The sequence below is a fragment of the Fopius arisanus genome, unplaced genomic scaffold (assembly GCF_000806365.1).
Source record: "Fopius arisanus strain USDA-PBARC FA_bdor unplaced genomic scaffold, ASM80636v1 scaffold00005, whole genome shotgun sequence".
NCBI classification, from domain to species: Eukaryota; Metazoa; Arthropoda; class Insecta; order Hymenoptera; family Braconidae; genus Fopius; species Fopius arisanus.
The window spans coordinates 2,232,529-2,251,996 of record NW_011887744.1 but is presented as its reverse complement, the minus strand read 5'-3'; the positions used below and the strand labels follow the sequence as shown (position 1 = coordinate 2,251,996).

Sequence of the window (19,468 nt, the reverse complement as noted above, 5' to 3'; positions counted from 1 at the left end):
GCCGTGAAATAATTTCGAAGACTGAATGTCCATACACAATGCACTTCCTCGTATGAATTTTCAGGGTCGCGCATGAACAACCAACGGGACATTGAGGCGAAGTTGCACAAGGTGAATAAATCCCGGTGCAATACGATAAAAAGACTAAAGAGAAGAAGATGGGATCTGCATAATGTGTTTCAGTAATGCTAAACGTTCTCGACCGGATGACGCCGTATGTTGAATTGTGGGTAGAGTACATGTAGGCAGGTATGCTGTAATCATCTATGAAGAACCATCAGACAAACTGTCTCACTCCATCATTTCTGCAAACACGTTGATATCTCACGTCATTCCAATGACTCCAGACAGTAAACCAGCCGCATTGTTGACCCCCATGAGGTCGCATCGTTTGCTATTCACTAAATATGCGATATTGCACTTGCATCTTGGGATCAACTCGGTAAACAATTGGAAAAAAAGCTCAATTGTCCAGCGTGTTGTATAACAGTTGAAGAATTACTTGATGCGCATTTTACTGCTGTAATTTTAATTTTATCACTCCACGAATACGAATGTCAAATATGAAAGTCTATAGGAATCACAAGTGGTCGTTTTGCTTCCCATGAATAATGACTACTTGAGATTATTTTTCAGTTATTCCTCTTGAATATATGAGAAATGCTTTCGAGTTTTTGAAAACTTCTGTGGAATCATTTAAGTGCAGGAAAAATGGATACATATGGGAAAAATGAGCTCTAGCTGAGGTTCTTCAATTAGAGTGGCAAGCCACAATTTTAACTCTGAGGAATGATTCAATGGAATTTGTTGTAAGACTCTCTTGAGAACGTTAAGTTAACCCTTGAACTCTTCCTCGAACATCTCAGATAATTCAGTATCGAAGTTTGAATCTTTGTCTCGTGTATTTCGAAACGATTTCGTCTACTCATTCCCTTAGTGAAAACGACAAAAATAAATTCCGAGAGAATAGGGGAATTTGTCTGATTGTAACGGTCTAATTATTATCATTAATCATTCCAATCATGTCCGTGGCATGTCACCAGAACTTTGTGATATCGTGATCAACATTTTGTGACGGCACTTGCTTTAACCCGATTTTATTGAGCGGTAAAGTTAGATAAGTCGAATTTTTCAATTTTTTAAAAATATCTATTTATCTTGACGACCGCTGATTTTCGGAGGAAATATTAGAGGACTTTTTGTCAGAAATTTTATCAGCCTAAAAGAAAGTAGATCAATGTCTCCGTTATAAATCGATAATTGTAAAGATAAATGGATAATTAATAAAAAAACGTGAAATTCGATTTATTTCACTTTATTATTACTGAGGGAAGAGAGATTTCTCATTATGAGAGAAAGATTAATCAATCTTCTTAAAATGAATGAGACTTCGGTAAACTCACAAGAAGATTCACCCGTTGGAAAATTTCTAGAATGAACAGATTTTTTCCTGGAAAATGAAGTGTTTCTCCGTTTGGAGGTTCAACATCGAGATAATAAATCTCTGGGTTCATCGATGGCCATGCGCCATGAGGAAACTGAAGAAAGAATGAGTTAATTACACATTAAACGAATGCCAGTGGTTCATTTTCTTATCACTTGGCAGCCTGTGGACCCTCTACTTCCCTTATCATATCGGGAGCACTTGAAGCCATCCATTCATGCTCTCGTGATTATTACTAATCGAGCATTGCTCACTTATTTCCAGAAACTCACATTAAATTGAATGAAGAGAGGATAAAACTTCGATTGATGATGAAACTCGTGTTGCAAGATAGCAAGGGTATGTTTATATAATATTTAAATTTTTCTGACAAACTCATGATGGAACGGACGTGAAGAAAACTGGCGTTTTTACGTTTCGTCATCACCGATTGAATATCAATTCAATACTAGGGATTTCAAGTGCGGTGGAATAGCTCTGCTAATTTGCTCTCATAAATTTAATTGTCTCTGATGTTTTATTTCTCTATAAATTTCATGATATACTGCTCTTTTATGAGCAACTGATCTGATTACGGCGCATAAAGACATCAAAGACAGCGGCCTAATTAATAAGTCAGTTATTGATAAATATCTCTGAATCTAAGAGAGACAGTCAGGTTTATCTCTCTGTAATTCAGACATAATCTGCACAAGCACGAGTGGGGAAAAAGTCTGGTTGTCTCCCTTCACTACTTCGGTAGTGGAATTTAAATAGTGTAATGAGGAAAGTAATGAGCGGTGGTACGATGATAAGAGTGGGATAATGGGAATGCTAAAAGATGGTGGATGACTCGACTGCTTTCATTCATGTGGACTCCTGTCAAGAACTGGCCCATTATTCCCAATGATCCGATCAATCTCTTTCATCTTGTTTCGCTCAATGAATTTGAACCCCCATGTTTCAATTCTCTCGTACATAAGTGACTTGATAAATTCAAAAGCCACCCGCGCAATCGGGCATCGAAATCGCTCGGACAAGTGACTTCGATGAAGTCTATTCAATTCGTGAAAACAAGTTGAATAAAGAAAAAGAGAATAGAGTGAGCTGATACTCTGAAATAGCTGACGTGAATTCACACGTGTGGAGGGGAACGTAAAACGCGTGGGTGAAAACGACTGCCGTCGACACTAGACGACTAATCCCGAGGTATTAACAGGCACAACCGTATTTCACCATTTTTTTTTCAACTATTTTGTTACTCCTAATTCTCGAGATTTTTTTCACTGCACCACATTCACGTGATTTTCGGCGTGACATCTGTGCATGAAAGATAGACAAGTTGTTTTTATTCTTGATCCGTGATTCATTGTCGATCAAATCTATTGCTGAGAGAAAAATTGCCGAGAGAAAGTCAATTCTCCTCTAATCTCCATTGACTTCAAAAAATCTGTAAGCTCGAGAGAAAATATCGCAATTTTCCTGCAGCAATTTTGTAATTTAGCAGTTCGGATTGTCCTCTAAAAAATTCATTGACAACTCGCTCGATCTCCCGTAGGTTTCGCGATGTTCCGCGAAACTAAAAACGTCACACATGGATAACTTTTTTCCAATGACAATTGATTGATCGACCGCGTGCGTCAGTGTCTCCCTGGCGATTAACCACGTGATACCAAGGTTGCCGGTCACCCCAATCAGCTGTTCTCACCCGAGCGATTAAATCCCCGAAGTCCCCGCAAAGATCGAATAAGAATCGAGAAAAAAAAAAAAAAAACTCACCACAGCCTCGGTCGCGGGGACCTGCCACCCGACGAGTACGAGCCCGATGATGCAGGTGACAACGGGCACCAGGAGGTACGATCCGCTTCGACGGCAGGAGGCGATACCACCACCCCCGGGCCACATCCTGGTCCCTCAGATCGGAGCAATTTGCCCGTGAGCAAAAAAAAAAATATATCTCGACAAAAAGAAAAATGGTGGTCCCAACCTAGCACCTCGACATGCCTGGGGTGTCTCGATGACGGGTTAGCAGTTGGCACGATACCTCGGAGTGCGTCGGGGCGAGTTTCCTCAGCAAGTTGAAACCAACGAGCGCAGAGAGATGCCTACGCCGATTTACTCCACTTTTCGGCTTCCTCGGTTGCCCCCTCCCCCGTCGGTTAACACCGTGCAATATCCGACACTCCACGGATGCTGGTGAACTGGTGGTGATGACGAGGATCAGGAAAGGGGGCACAGGGGCCACCAATGGTTTATTGTTTATTGGAATTTGCCGGAGTGGTGTAAAAAATCGCGCGCGGGGTTGTGGTGCTCGGTAACGTTTGGCGCGCTGGTACACACGGTGAAACGGCGGAGTCAACCGAGAAAACGACAGCGGTTTTACGGCCCCCCTGGTTTTCTTGGCGTGTTTGGACAGCAGTGCGCTGCCCATGTGAAGTCAATGTTCCGCCGTGGGCCGCACAGCAGTCACGGGAAGATGCGCGACCGCGATCAAGCTGAGAGCGCACCTCGGCTCGACGTTGTGCGCCAATGTAAAATATCTGTTGGGGGGGCCCACCAGAGTCGAGGCGTTTTGCTTTGGCTATACAACCCGGGGAATCGGTGTCGGCGGGTGCGCACTCAAGTATCGGGCGAGGGGAACGACTCGACAATTGTCACGACAACTTCACTCTTCGGGAGGAACCGGCGCTGTATGCGCAGGAGAGGGCTTTTTTCCCCCGGACGGTGAGCTCCAGCGGTTCTTCATTTTGTTTTTGTTTTTTTTTTTTTTTTATAAATTGTTTTTTTATCTTGGTCCCTCTCTCGGGGGGGCTTTTTTCGGGGCACCAGAGGGTCAGTGCGGGCTCTGGTGGGACAAGTAATTCCTTCGCAGTTGCTTTTTCGGCGGAGGAATTTTTAGCTGGCGTGGAGCTGATTCCGCCTCCACCTTCCCTCCGGAACGGTTTCATTCAGAGCCTTCCTTGGATGGGACGGTTCACGCACTGGAGGAACTGTAGTGTCAAAGAGAGTTGAGGTACCTCCTGTACCCACGGAGGTGATTCAGGGTGGTTAACATGACCCGGTTGGCAGTGCGGTAAGTCTTTTTCATCGGTTCCATATTTTTTTTTCAATAGTTCAACTTTTCTTTTTGTCGGGACGCATTTTTTTTCTCACTACGTGGTGAGGAAGTTCCTCTTCTCAGGATTTAGTGTTTGGGTATGGTTTTGTGGGGTCGTTAGTGCTTTTGATTTTCTGGTTAAAAAAAGAAGTTCAAGTCTTTAACTTCAAGGACGAAATCGCACAGATGGGCAGTGGCCAACTTTTGGGCTCCACTGGGGTCTTCTCAGAAGGGTCCTCGTCACGTTCCCTTTTATTTCTATTATTTTCCCTCTCTTTGGTTTTAGTTCAGTTTTATTTGTACCCCTTATGACTTCGATCAGCTTCAGCTCGTCTTTTTACTTCGTCTCGTTCGCGTTCCCTTCTTCTTTCGTCCATCGGGTTTTCGATTCTCACATGCGCGCACGATATCGCCGTGCGCCCGACGGCTACGAGTTCTCGATCGTCATCGATAAATTTCGTGAGACAACTGTATCATCAGGGTATTTTTTTTATACTTCATTCGGTTCGGCAATACGAGACTTGAGCTTGCGAGTAATGCTGTTTCGGGAGTTGTTGGATTGATATTTCGCGAGCACTTCTGTACATGACCATTCAATTAAGTGACCAATAATTATGATATCACGCGATGGGACTTATCTCTGATTTTTTCATTAAAAAGTTTAAAGAATTTAGTGATTGACTAATGCAGGGTAATGTTTCTCTAATTATTTTCATATTGATTGAATTTTTACTGGTGTCATCCAATTACTACAATATTTCGTTAATTACAGATTCGTCGCAACCGTGGTCTGCCTGTCCGTAGTCGTCACAGGGGTAGGTACAACTTTAAAATCCTGGAATTACAGTTCCCTTGAAATCTTAAATGGTCGACCCTAGAGAAATCCCAACACAAAGGGAGCGACATGAAGCACGAAATGGGGTTAATCGTCTAAAAGTCTCATATCTTTATTTTTACTCGAATCAGCCGTCGACGTAACTGATGCGCGTCTGCATCTTCCTCACAACTCCGCCGTTTCTTCATCTCCTCTATTTAATCTCCCTCCATTTACCACTTCTCCTGGTACTCCCCTTCCAAACAAACACAACCCAATCAGATTATTATTTTCGTGCACTCGTTAATTCTTCAGCTGGTGTCAACGCACACGCCTGCGGTAATTCAAAAGCACGCCAACTTTCACTTGTGATTTATCTATCAATCGCCCTTTTCTCATCGAATTCAAAATTAATTGTTTCAATTCCCATTAAATTCCGAATGATTACACACGAAAAACGAGAATACGCAGATAGATTTTTCATTTCAGAACAGATTTTTTCGTTCTACACGATTTTAGATAAATTCAATGAGAAGAGTAATTTTCAGTAATTAGTGATGGAATTGTAATGGAAGGTTTATTTTTATCGGGTCGGGGGCTTTTATGTACTGATGAACCTTGGTGACTTGTTTAATTTACATTTCTCGGTAGAAGGGGGAAGAGGATGAAAAAAAAGATGAGATTTTTGGGGGGATGAGCTCAGTCGGTCTGGGATGACTGGAATACATAAGTGCGGATGATCACCAGGCGATTGAGACACACCGCGGTCCATGGCCGTTTAACTTAATACCCTCTGATTACAGTCCTTATTGCATGGTATGAACTTTGAGCACGTGGGACAGACATCACTCTTTCGCATAACGCGTGTCCGTGCATTTCGTACAAGCGTTTACCTGTTAGACGTCATTCAAAAATTCCAAATCCGGAAATACTGGAGAACACTTTCCTTTTCGAAATTTTAGATGCAATATTCTGTCCTGCCAACAGTTTGAAGTATTGAAATTTGAAAAAGTTTAATTCATCGCGAAATAATGAATCTGCGGGGGGATCCCATTTTTGGAAGGAACTTTCGCGTTTTTAATATGGAATTCTATTGCGTTATCAATTTATTGAATTCCGGATTTCTATAAATTTTTGTAGAATGACGAAATGGAAATTGAAAAAAAAAAATAATCCTTAGTTTCTGCCGTTGGATGTCGGTTTGTTTTCAATGACTTCATCACGATCCTCAAAAAATATGAATGAAAGCGGAAGAGAGTTTGGACTCACCTAAAACTCCCTTTCGTTCACCCAATTTACCTGTTTGGTTTTTTAACAGAAAGTTATCAGTTTTATCCGCATGTGCCCATGAATAGCTGCTCCGAGTCCCCCCAAGCAACACACATAATGGCAGTTCACTAACACAATTGCACTTTCAATGCACCAACGCGTGGGATTTAAAATACCAGGACAGAAGTCGTGGTGTTTGCCATGTGGATACCAGACGCGTTTTCCAATCTCCTCGTGCAGCATTTTTGCTTCTCTCATTTTTCTCCTCATCGTTTTGCTTTATTTTTTTTCCTTTGAACCGGCGTGACGAGGAAGGGCGGTACTTCTTGCAATTCCTCTCGCTCGTATCCACCGCATCCTACTACAGAGTCTTCCAGTCGGAAGTGTTTCCTTTTAAGATCATAACCAGGTGATGGTTATAAATAAAAAAAATCTAGTGATGGTCAAGCGCATCATCTCAACTTGAGGATTACAATTTGTTTGTGGAAAGAGGGAACAGGTGAAGTGACCCAACAGAAATTTCAAGTACATGCTTTTTTTTGCTTGCATTAATAACAATTGTTTTTGATGAGTGGAAAAAGTACTTGTACTCAGTGCCGTGGGGCTGAGGAAAGAAGTAAAATATGCACTTGCTTCGAAGTCACAAAGTAAATGGATGCAATACTCTGCTCGTAGTACATTTAAGTCATTTTTAAAAGTGATTATGGAGTGATAAAAGCACTTTTTCCCGTACTTTTTATAATTGATCAACAGATTGTTAAAACTCTTCACACGTGAACTGCCCTCGCGCACCATTTGATACTGGTGAATTTTTTGTTATAATAATTTTCGTAATTTGCAATAATTATCGATTTATTTCTTTTTTCACTATTGAAAGCCTCTCGCCTGGACTCTTGACTCATTTTTAATTAGGAATTAATGAAAAGCGAATATGTAATACATGGAGAGAAATTTGCATTCTTAATTGAGGAGAATGCAGACAGCATTTAGACGAATACGATAAAGTGTTGGAGCAGCAAGTGGCGTTCCATGTTTATCAACAAATTGAGCTGGTCTTCATCTGGGCAATGAAGACAGAATGTTTTCCATGGGCTTTCACCCAATATTTCGCGAGATTGCGTGGAATTAATTTAGATTGATCCGATTTCCGCGGTTATAACAGATCGCGTGGGACATTATTGGCGAGACACTCGTTCGCCCACTTGACTTTTTATGGCGTTTGTCACACGCACGTGTTAATATTGTTATGAGGTTTATGTTGTTCCATCCACACTGCAGTGTGACTCATTTGTAAAAATAGTTTATTACCGATTTTTGTTGGATTTGGGGTCGAGGTGAAGAGTTGCATTGTCGTGGGCAATCAGATTTATTCATCAAGTGATTGTCTGAATCAATAATTATTGATCATTTGGGGCAGTAGAAAGGAGTAATTAATTCAGGTGTGAGCGACGAAGGGAACATCTTAGGATTCCATTTTTCAGAGATTAATATCTTTAATTTATGCAGCAATTAAAGCGTGGAGTTATCTTCAGGGTTCTTTGTAATTTCATTCAGCTCTTGGTCATAAAAGTCTTCATCTAATTGAAGTTAAATGAATCTCGTATTTTTTTGTCGTCAATTAAAGAGGAGTAGGTACAACATTGTGAGGAGCATCCATAGCTCCATTGCGTAATGTCGTTAACTTCGCGGTAAAATGGCGAGGAGACAACGATAAAAGGGACAATTCTTGAACCGTCACGAGCAGATATCTCGTATCTAAAATGCCAGAACTAGGTTAACGCGCAGCAACAATAAAATCTCACCATTTTTGTCAAAAAATTGTCAACCCGTAATAGCATAAAAAAACAGTTTATACATTCATATAAACGCTCAGTTATTCTCAGGGTATAAATTCCATTGACGATGTTCTGCCCTTCATTACTATTATTTTTACAATAAATATATATTTTATCACCTTCAAATCTGCATTTTTTGATAATCAAGTAATTATATCGATAATAAATGACTCGTTCTAGTTAAGAGGTAAAAATCCAAGAATATTTCTCACGAAAACGCGGAGAATTTAGTGGCAGGACACCGGAAAAAGTCTCACAATAAAAACTACTCCACCGAACACCAAAGATTACAGTTCCGAGGACTTGGAGGGACTGATAGGAAAACGCACCCTGCGTCATCTTCTATTCGCATAAATCTGGTGAAGCACGATAATGCTCACAAAAACTAACAAGGAAATAAGTAATAACTCTGTTGGCGCCAGTATTTTTTCCTACCATTAAAATAGAAATGAGAACTCTCTCTTTTATCTCCCTTTATCACCTGACAAGAAATAATATCCCGAATTTTTTAAAAAATCGTTTGATATCGGGAAAAAATACTGCATACGTATTTTTTTTTGATCTCCTGTTGTGAATTCTACCTACTGAGGCAAGACTATTTGAACCGAGTTTACTTCAACATCTTTTTTTTCCCGTGAATGGATAAAATGACTGGAAGATTTTCATTGGACTATTTCAGAGGGGGATAAAATGGTATTTCGCTCTTAAGCAACAGTCGCGTTAAGTTCACTTTGGCAATTCCGAGGAATGGGTCGAGTCCGGGAGTGAGATAACCGATTCATGCTCTAGATTTTCCTCATCGTCTCATTTATCCATCCCTTACGTCATCTTACGCATTTGGATTATGCAAGGTCGAGACCTTCCCCCCGATTAACCGCGCAATCGTTGACAATAAGTGGATGAAACAGAACATGGGGAATACATAAGATTCCTTGTTACTTCATAATTTAGGGAATAACATTATCAAATTAATTTGAATATTAATATGAAGGTAAATAAATTTGATGATTTCCTTTGAAAAAAAATTGAAGCATCCAATTTTACAATTCACTAATTGTTTTTTTTGAATTGAGACCACCGGGTGAATGATTTTTGAAAATTTCCAAATTCGGCGTAAACAAATGGCGAATAAAAAAACTGAATAGATTGAGTGGTTTCATTTAAAAAATCACAGTAACTGTTTTAAAAATAGTTGGCATTGCCTCAAGTCATTCTTGATTCATCAAAAATCATCTACTCCTCAATTTCCTGTTTCTGATTTATTAGACCGATTGATCTACTTGAACTCGACGCGATGAAATTATTGATAAAATTCCCATGAAATTATTTCTGTAATTGAAAAAAAAATTGCTCCATCGACTCATGAATCTCAGTTCACTTGAGATTCATTGAGCAGATGATAAAACTCATCCACCGGAGGCAAAGAGGCGTAAAGGTCTTCCCCTTCCATCGTAAATTGAAAATACCAGTGATGATGATTATCGTCGGAAAATAAAACCATAAAACTTGGATACTCGCAATTATCCCACTGAGCAGTCCTCCTATCAATGCATTTTAATACTCATCACGACATCATCCCCATCATTGACTGTGAACATAAATTTAACCGCTTTTGTTATTCAAAACATTCAATGGTACGAGCTGAACGCTCAAGCGAGAAGTTATTGTAGAATTGATAACGTCTATTTCTATCATTTGCACTTCCTGTCAGAACTTGAATGCATCTCCCAAGTGTATCACCACTTGCACTCTGACTGTGAAAACGTTATACTTGTACAAACACATTTATTACTATGCAATATTTAATGATAAAACCTATAGAATATTGTTAATTGTTTCGGGAATACACTGAGATGTAAAGATCGACGATGGTCTCATCATTCTCATCAGAATTCCATATCCCGATGGAGATATCCTTCATGAAAATGCCAAATAGTCCTGTCAACACTTCTGACACATACAGGCTCGAGTGAATATTAAATTAGTGGATAAATGATAAAATTAGATATGTAAATTTTCCAGTTCTGTTAAATATCGGTTGACCTGAAACCGAAACTATTGATTGGATATTTTCACCGTAAGTCATGAATTAAGAAAAATTTGAATGGAGAAATTATGATCGCGTTTTTATAGAATTAATATGAATTCAATATGTATGTGTGTACGTTTTTATAATGATTAATTAAAACCATGTGTGTTGTTGATTGGAGAATTTTTTGCACTGAGTTTCGTCTGGCGTAATGACTCATTGAGACTATTATTTTCTTCAACTCAATCGATATTTTTATCTTTCTCAGGAAAGTAACACCACAGCATGGATACGAAGTGGAAGAGTTCGTGGTGTGAGAGATACAATTGACAAAGACCGAGGGGATATTGCGTCTGAAGGTGGAGAAACTGCGCCGAGTACTTGGGGCGAAGGAGGTATACTTCAGGACCTAAATAATACGACGTAGATTGATGATTCTGTAATGAAAAATGCTAGAAAAATACGTTTCAAGTATATTGAAAATCCCTCAACATAATGCGAAATTAATTTACAATTAGATTTTCTTTGATTCAAAGCTGATATCCAGTTTTGATGTAATTCTTCAGGATTGATTAAAATCGTGATTAAGCGGAGATGAGCCAAAATCTCTCGCCAGACGTTTTAGATTGAAAATTATTAAGGCGACTGGAATTGTATCGATTTTACACACCGTCTATTAATTAAATTTTCATTCACCCCAATTCTCCCACATCCCTGAATGACAGGTTGATAAAACCCGCTGATGTAACTAACGAAAAAAATTAATTGGATTTTATTGCTGAGTAGATACTGATAATATCGAGGTCACAATTATTGAATTAAAAAATCCATTTGTACTTGTTCACATCAATTTCGAGTGATCAATGATAAAAATGTTATCATGGTGAAACTTTCCTCTGAGTGGAAAAATGATAGAACACACAATCGCGATATTTTGTTAATTGATGATTTCATTTGAAGCGGAAACATTTCGAAGGGTAATTGACGTATTACCGTGATGAATGCACCTCGATGAAGTAAATGAAAACCCGATATTCTCGTGTTCAGGAAATGGTTTTCTTCCAAAAAAATCCTACCGTTTCCCTTCCGCGCACCGTTTACAATCGGGGTGGAGCACCGTTAATTGGTGGTTCAATGAATTGTTTTAATTTTTTTAATTGGCCAATGGTTCGATTACAGAATCATATGAAGATTCCTTGAGAGATCCATACAGAGGACGATCTGAGCACAATCAGAGTCACTCCTACGATCCTTACAACAGAGGAGGCCCTGGATATGGCTTTGAGAACACCCAGGACCGAACTCGTTATGATGGGAATCGCGGAGGAGAATCTGGACAATTCCACGGGGGTCAATCCGGTTATGGTAATGAAGGAGGGCAGACCTGGAGTGGCCAGGGTGGACAGACTGGCTACGGAAGCTCTTACGATCAGCGGGGTAGAGATGGTTACGATCAGCGGGGTAGAGATGGTTACGATCAGCGTGGAAGGGATGGTTATGATCAGCGTGGAAGGGATGGTTATGATCAGCGTGGACGGGATGGTTATGATCAGGGAAGAAGGGATGGCCAGGGAGGGATCGGTCAAGGGTCAGAGGGCAGATCAGAATCAGGTTACGGTCAGTATCCTGACAGCTATCAGGTGTACCCAGTACCTGGTGACAGGACTTCAAAGAACTGTACAGGCTCTGGCTGCTGTGCTCCTAAGTGTTTCGCTGAGAAGGGCTCGAGAGGACCCCCTGGAATCATTGGACCTGCTGGACCCAAAGGTCAGATTGGTTTCCCTGGAGCCGAGGGCTTGCTAGGACCCAAAGGAGAGAAGGGTGATCCTGGTCCACAAGGTCCTATTGGAATAAAGGGTGACAGAGTGAGTATTTTTGAACAGAAACGATTATTAAAATTAAATCATGGTGTTAGAGATAAACATTCCAATATTATTTCACGAATTAAAATAATTTTCTTCAAATTACTAATTTCAAATATGTCTGTTATGTTATTTTAGGGTCCGATGGGTTTCCCTGGATTCCCAGGAATTGCTGGTGTGCCGGGTGTGCAAGGATATCCTGGTGCACCGGGTATGCCTGGGAGAGATGGATGCAATGGCACTGACGTGAGTAAAACTCATTCATGAGTGATTAGACAATTCCGAGCGACAATGGATTGTACTGAATGATTCTGAATAACTTTGATAGGGTGAACCTGGACGCCCTGGAGTTTCTGGAGAGCCTGGACCTCGAGGTTACAGAGGTGGTACAGGGCCGAAGGGTGAGAAGGGTGAAGCAGCTTTCGCAGGGCGCTATCCAGTTGGACAAAAGGGTGAACCTGGTCTCGATGGTGTGAGAGGACCACCCGGTCAACCTGGACCCCAAGGACCTCGTGGTTTCCCAGGGCCTAAGGGTGACCACGGGCCCTATGTGAGTATTTCTCATTATTTTTGTCAATCATCATAGATTTGAGATCAAGTTCTTTACATTTTTTAAATTCATAATGAGTTTGTTTCTGATTCATAATGAAAAGAATGAAAAATATTTGAAAATATTAGGGTGCCCCAGGAGCCCCGGGACCTAAAGGAGAAAAAGGTAACATGGGGCTGGGTTTCGAAGGATTGAGAGGAGAGAAGGGCTTGAAGGGAGAGCCAGGACCCCCGGGTAGGGAGCCAGAATATCCACCATTCTCGGGCACAACGAGCTCAGTTGGGCCAACTGGTGAACCTGGACAGAGAGGAGACAAGGTAAGTGAATAAGGGCGCCCCTTCTCGAAAGGGCCACAGTGATGTAGTTATGAATTTATTTCATCCTCAGGGAGATCAAGGATTCGATGGGCCTAAAGGAGAAATTGGATTCCCCGGAGACGCCGGAATACCGGGTACCCACGGTGGCAAGGGAGAGAAGGGTCTTCCTGGAGCTCCAGGAATTCGAGTGAGTATCATTTCTTTAATGAGTATCTTCCAATAATAAGAGCGATGAATACCTGTGAAATTTCTCATGATAAAAATAAACATTTAGCATTGAATGATGATAAATTGCTTTAGGGAAGAGATGGCTTTTCTGGCCCTCCAGGACCCCCAGGACGTAAGGGAGATCGTGGTATCGATGGATTGAATGGATTGCCGGGTAGACCTGGACAAAAAGGAGATCCTGGGCTCGATGGACCTAGTGGTGTCACTGGTCTGCGTGGACCGCCCGGACCTCCAGGAGTGAGTAAATATATATTCATACCCTGGGAAATTCAAAAGAATTTGGAGGTTCCGATGCGATAAAAAATATGAAGAGAATCAATATTATAGTCAGTGAAGGAGTAAAATTTTTTTGAGTGGCAATTCCATGATGGGATGATTTATTCAATTATATTTGGAATTTCCAGGGTGGAAAAGGACAGCCTGGACCACCTGGCCCGATTGGACCTAGAGGATTTCCTGGTCCCGTGGGACCGCGAGGCTCAGATGGTTATCCTGGCGAGCCCGGGCCACGGGGACCTATCGGTTTAACTGGTGGACCAGGTTTAGCTGGTATTCCTGGCGCTGAAGGAGCTCCTGGTGATAAAGGTATGAATCATCCTGATGTCCATTATCGCAGTTTTCGGGGAGCTAGTGGTCTTTGATACAATTTCCTATTGTGACAATTTTTTACGTTATCAGGCCTAAAAGGAGAGCCTGGATTGACCGGATTTCCCGGAGAAGGTGGACCTAGGGGATTCGATGGGCCTCCAGGGCCTGCTGGGCCACGAGGACCTCAAGGAGATAAAGGATTCTCGATAATTGTGAGTTTCAGTTGGTGGAAAATTAGAGGTCATTTTTATTGCAAAAATGGTTTCGTACGTTTCAATTCAAAAGCAATTCGAAATTTCCTTTCGTCTCGAAAAATGATTTTATATTTAAAAACAAACTGGTAAACAATCGAATTGTAAAGGATTATATATTATTATCTTGAAATGCGATATGCTAATTTGTTTTTAAATAATTATCAATGATGATATTATAGGGTCCAAAAGGAATGGATGGTGCTCCCGGTTTAGATGGTGCAAAGGGTCAAAAAGGAGAACGTGGTTATGTCGGAGTTCGTGGACGACCAGGGGACTCCCTGGACGGTATTCCTGGTGCTCCCGGAGTTCCAGGTTTGCCTGGAGAAGCTGGAATTGCCGGTAGAGATGGAACGCCTGGATTTCCAGGTGAACCCGGTGAAAAGGGAGACATCGGGGGTCGATGCTCAGACTGTGTTCCTGGGTATCCTGGGACAAAGGGTGACCGTGGTTTTGACGGGACACCTGGACTGGCCGGACCTAGAGGGCCACCTGGAGAAAGGGGATACCCAGGAGAAGCTGGGGCTGATGGAATGCCTGGACAAATCGGACCTCCTGGGCCTCCTGGAAAGGACGGAATCAATGGATTTCCTGGAGCCCCAGGTGAACCTGGTGCGTCTGCATTTATCACTGAGAGTATGTTGAAAATGGAGAAGGGAGATAAGGGGCTGCGTGGAGAGCCTGGAAGACCTGGGCCACCAGGACCTGAGGGACCGATTGGCGAGAAGGGAAGACCTGGATTTGAGGGATTCCCTGGTCTCAAAGGACAGCCGGTATGAGACTATTATACTTCATGCATTATCCTTGTTAATTTTTCTTCTCTATATCATCCTCATTTCATCAAAACTCTTCACTTGAATGAAAATTTACGTTTTTTTTAATTGAGGGAAATTATTATCGCTTTTCAATGAATATCTATCTATAGGGTGATCGGGGATTCCCAGGCCAAGAGGGAATCCCTGGTAGACCTGGAATACCTGGACGTAAAGGAGACAAGGGAACGAGTATCAAGGGTGAACCGGGTGTATCTGGGCGGGATGGGTATACAGGACCGAAGGGAGATCCGGGCCCTTACGGTGACAAAGGAGAGCCAGGCACGATTAATTCTCCCATTTCATTGCCATTTATATTTGACAGATAAATACATTTAGACATTTGATCATATTTATTTTTGGGTTAATTTTAGGACAATGTCCACCCATAAATTACGAAGAAGGCTTTAAGGGAGATCGTGGAGCTCCTGGAGAGAAGGGAGAACCAGGGCCTCCTGGTCGTGATGGACTGCCAGGAGACAAAGGTCTTCAAGGACTTTCAGTAAGTCAATTTTTTCCGCATGAGTGGAGTCAACGTACCTCAGAAATTCATGAGATGTAAATCTATTTTTCTTTTAGGGATTAACAGGGCCACTGGGACCAATTGGTGCTCCAGGACCAGTCGGTCCTCGAGGATTGCCAGGACCTCGTGGTGACAAAGGAGACATTGGACCCATGGGATTCCCCGGTGAGCCTGGAAGGGACGGCCCGAGGGGATTCCCAGGAATACCAGCGCCGAAGGGAGAGAAGGGAGAACCTGGATTGTCCATGAAGGGAAGTCAAGGATTAACTGGGCCACCGGGTGAGAAGGGAGAACGAGGTTTGCCAGGACCACCAGGAAAGGAAGGACCTGCTGGATACTCAGGATTACCTGGATTCGCTGGAGAGAAAGGTTTGGATATATATTGCATTTATGAATGCCGTGAAAGTCCACGCATAAAAAAAATCTATTGGTATTCTATACGATTTTTTCTTAATTTCGTTAGAATTTTTATTCGGATACTATTGAGCAATTCTATTGGATTTTTGAAAAGTATTATTATTGTTATTTAATACGTCATATTATTTTTAATAAAGACCGTGAAATTTTTTTTCGAGAGATTTTCCAACTTGTCGCACTGATATCGATTTCACTTCTCACAATTTTACAACGCAACTTTCTCACTGAGTTTAATAACTTACCACTCTTTGAATTCAGGTGATATTGGTAGCCCTGGAATCAACGGGCTCCCAGGTGCCCCAGGAGAAAAAGGAGATACTGGATTGATAGGACCCCCTGGACCACCAGGTGTATCAGGTTTTTCAGGCGTTGATGGACCCAAGGGTGAGCCCGGTTTGCCTGGAGAACCTGGACGCGCTGGTTTCCCTGGGTTCCCGGGTGTCAAAGGAGATAGGGGCGAGCCTGGTATCGATGGCCCGAAGGGATATCCTGGGCGCAGAGGAATCCCCGGAGTCGCTGGACGACCTGGGCTGGAAGGACCACTGGGACCAAAGGTAAAAAATTCTCATTGCAAAGAAAAAATGATTTCAGAATATTAATAAAATAAAAAACCACTGCATTTAGGAGTTTTTCATAAATATTATTTGAAGTAAAAATTGATTGTACTTCAATTTTAGGGCGAACCTGGTGAGAAAGGAGCGGCAGGCTTTCCAGGCCTTCCAGGAATGGAAGGTAAGCCTGGAAGACCAGGATTTGAAGGACCCAAAGGTGATCGTGGCTTTGATGGTGCCCCTGGCTTACCTGGACCAATAGGATTGGAGGGATCTAAAGGCGATCGTGGTTCACCTGGATTCCCCGGGCGTAAAGGAGAGGCCGGCAGTGTGTCTGACAAAGGGCAGAAGGGTGAGCCAGGTATGCCTGGAATCCGTGGACCAATTGGTGCTCCAGGTAGAGACGGTATTGACGGAGAGAAGGGAGAGGCTGGACGACCTGGTTTCGCTCGTGATGGGCTGCCGGGGCTGAAGGGTGAACCTGGTGAACGTGGACTCGATGGATTACCTGGATTGCAAGGACCCAAGGGAGGCACTGGGGTACAAGGCTTCAATGGACTTAAAGGCGACAAAGGTTTCCCTGGACCTTACGGCGAACCCGGTAAACCGGGATTGGATGGAATGCCTGGTGAACCTGGGGAAATTGGACCACAGGGACCGCCCGGATTCCCGGGAATTAATGGGGAAATTGGACAGCCTGGGCGGCCGGGGTTGGACGGGGTTAAGGGAGACGCTGGACCTCAGGGATTGGATGGATTGCCTGGAGTTCCTGGACCATTTGGCGAGAAGGGAGATAGGGGCCTTCCGGGACCAACGGTTAATATTAAGGGTGAGAAGGGAGAACCTGGATTACCCGGAATACACGGATCGGATGGTGAGAAGGGAGATCGCGGATTTGAAGGACAAGCCGGGTTCGATGGTGTCAAGGGAGACAGAGGGGCGCCTGGACCCATGGGCAATCCTGGAGCACCTGGTGCACCCGGACCTAAAGGTGGGTTTTTCATTATGATCCTTTTTTCTTATGTGAGTGATAGTGTACAGTCGTGATATGACGATTGTGTTTACATTCCTCGGCTTCGACTCAGACTCTAATCTCACAATCGCCAGAAAAGTTTTCAACGGCCGAGTGACGAATGATATTTTTTATCATTCAGTCCGTGAGTCCAAAACTAATAGAATGAGAATCCAATACAATAGCGTCTAGCGAATTCACAAGATTTTTCTCTGGAATCTTTTTCATACCTGTTATTCTGAGAGTTGATGTTGCGCAGGGGTATACTCGAGAAATTACAGACCTCCATTTATCAAGTGCTCGGATGATCCATTTGTTGAGAAAGAGGATTAAATTGTTCTTGGCCTGCAGCGTTATTGCTTAAGGAGAAATATCGAGAAGCCGATAATTTTAAAGTTTCAATCTAAATACAATCCTTTTGGAAGGAGGAAATTGAAATAAAAAGCTCATTATCCACTTCACTTTTTCATTTTTCCTCGGAAGTAATCTAGACGTTTCCACGAACGAAGGAACCATCACTCGACTCGAGCGTTATTTAATTCTTATATCAGAGAAGACTTCTAACGAGCGTTTCAATTTAGTACTTCAAACATGCTTCACTTCAGTGAATCTTCCCTGTCGTTGACTTTTTATTATTTTTGTTCAAGACGAGTAAACTTCACTAAAGTTTCTACAATGTCAATAAAATTACGCTCGTTCTCGAGGTAGATTATCTGTTAATTGGGTTATTCTCATGAATGCCGGCGATTTCTATCTGACGTTCTTATTTCTTCAGGGGACCATGGACCTACCGGTGCTCCTGGTGGCCCAGGCCAAACGGTGAAGGGTGAGAAGGGTCTTCCAGGACTCCTCGGCAAGCATGGACGGGATGGTTTCCCTGGAATTCCTGGGGAGAAAGGAGAAGTGGGTTTCCCAGGTCTGCCAGGACCGAAGGGAGACGCTGGACCATGGGGACCACCTGGCCTTCAAGGCGAAAAGGGTGAATCCGGTCCCATTGGTCCAGAAGGACCACCAGGACGCAGTGGAGATCCAGGATTCGAAGGCGCTCCTGGACTTCCTGGAGAAAGAGGACCAAAGGGAGATCAGGGGCCACCTGGATTGTTTGGAGGTGTTGGACAGAAGGGAGATCGTGGCCTCTCAGGTAAATTTTAATGAGCCGCTATGAAAATTCAAACATAGAAAAAAAGAGTCTTTTATTTCATTTCCAGAATTCTTTCGATGCGATTAAATATTCTTGCGAAATGTAGGGGAAATAAAAATAAATCGATGAATCGACGAAATTATACAAAAAATTCGGTTCCATGAATTTTTCTTTTGATTCGTGTAGGTCCACCCGGTTTGGATGGAATACCTGGTGAAAAGGGCGATAAAGGATTCGACGGTATACCTGGTGCACCAGGTTTCCCGGGAGAGAAAGGAGATCAAGGATACCCTGGTCCAGCCGGATTGACAGGAGCTACTGGCTACGTTGGCGTTAAGGGAGACAAGGGTGACGAGTGTGTCGAGCCTCCGATGGGACCAAAAGGAGATCGTGGATATCCAGGTGACAATTTAATAATTAATTTTTTCTTACCAGTTCTTACCCTTTTCCTATTTTTTTCCTAAAATTCACGTGCAGCTTTAAAGAAAATCGCGATACCATTAATTATTTGATGAATTTCATTCAGATGATTTGCATAGTACGAGATGTTAAACATGATGCGATTTGATTATCAATGTGTTTGTGCACACGCGGGTTGTTATGCTTAGCGATCTTTTCGATACGCTGAACCTTGTCAATGCAGAATCTAGTTCAACTCGACATTAGATATCGCTTCGGTTAATTGGTTTGCATCAACGACGAAGAAACAATGCACCCTGAGAGCTCAGACGCTTTGCGTTTGATTCGCG

The 19,468-nt window shown here is 42.5% G+C and overlaps 2 protein-coding genes across 2 annotated transcripts in view; one reads left to right on the top strand and one right to left on the bottom strand.

Moving 5' to 3' along the window:
• Positions 1-3,836, bottom strand: part of LOC105273520 (collagen alpha-1(IV) chain) — a gene marked incomplete in the record, with an annotated part of 27,301 nt that extends 23,465 nt beyond the window's left edge. The window contains 1 exon segment of the mRNA XM_011316014.1: positions 3,203-3,836. Within this exon segment, the coding sequence (XP_011314316.1) occupies positions 3,203-3,328 (126 nt within the window).
• Positions 3,837-4,032: 196 nt separating this feature from the next.
• Col4a1 (Collagen type IV alpha 1) overlaps positions 4,033-19,468 on the top strand; it is a gene marked incomplete in the record, with an annotated part of 18,412 nt that continues 2,976 nt past the window's right edge. Inside the window, 19 exon segments of the mRNA XM_011316016.1 lie at positions 4,033-4,496; positions 5,293-5,335; positions 10,736-10,862; positions 11,647-12,332; positions 12,468-12,575; positions 12,658-12,879; positions 13,008-13,196; positions 13,267-13,383; positions 13,497-13,661; positions 13,829-14,009; positions 14,103-14,224; positions 14,446-15,036; positions 15,189-15,357; positions 15,450-15,577; positions 15,655-15,967; positions 16,274-16,569; positions 16,693-17,557; positions 18,354-18,719; positions 18,906-19,121. Of these exon segments, the coding sequence (XP_011314318.1) occupies positions 4,477-4,496; positions 5,293-5,335; positions 10,736-10,862; positions 11,647-12,332; positions 12,468-12,575; positions 12,658-12,879; positions 13,008-13,196; positions 13,267-13,383; positions 13,497-13,661; positions 13,829-14,009; positions 14,103-14,224; positions 14,446-15,036; positions 15,189-15,357; positions 15,450-15,577; positions 15,655-15,967; positions 16,274-16,569; positions 16,693-17,557; positions 18,354-18,719; positions 18,906-19,121 (4,924 nt within the window).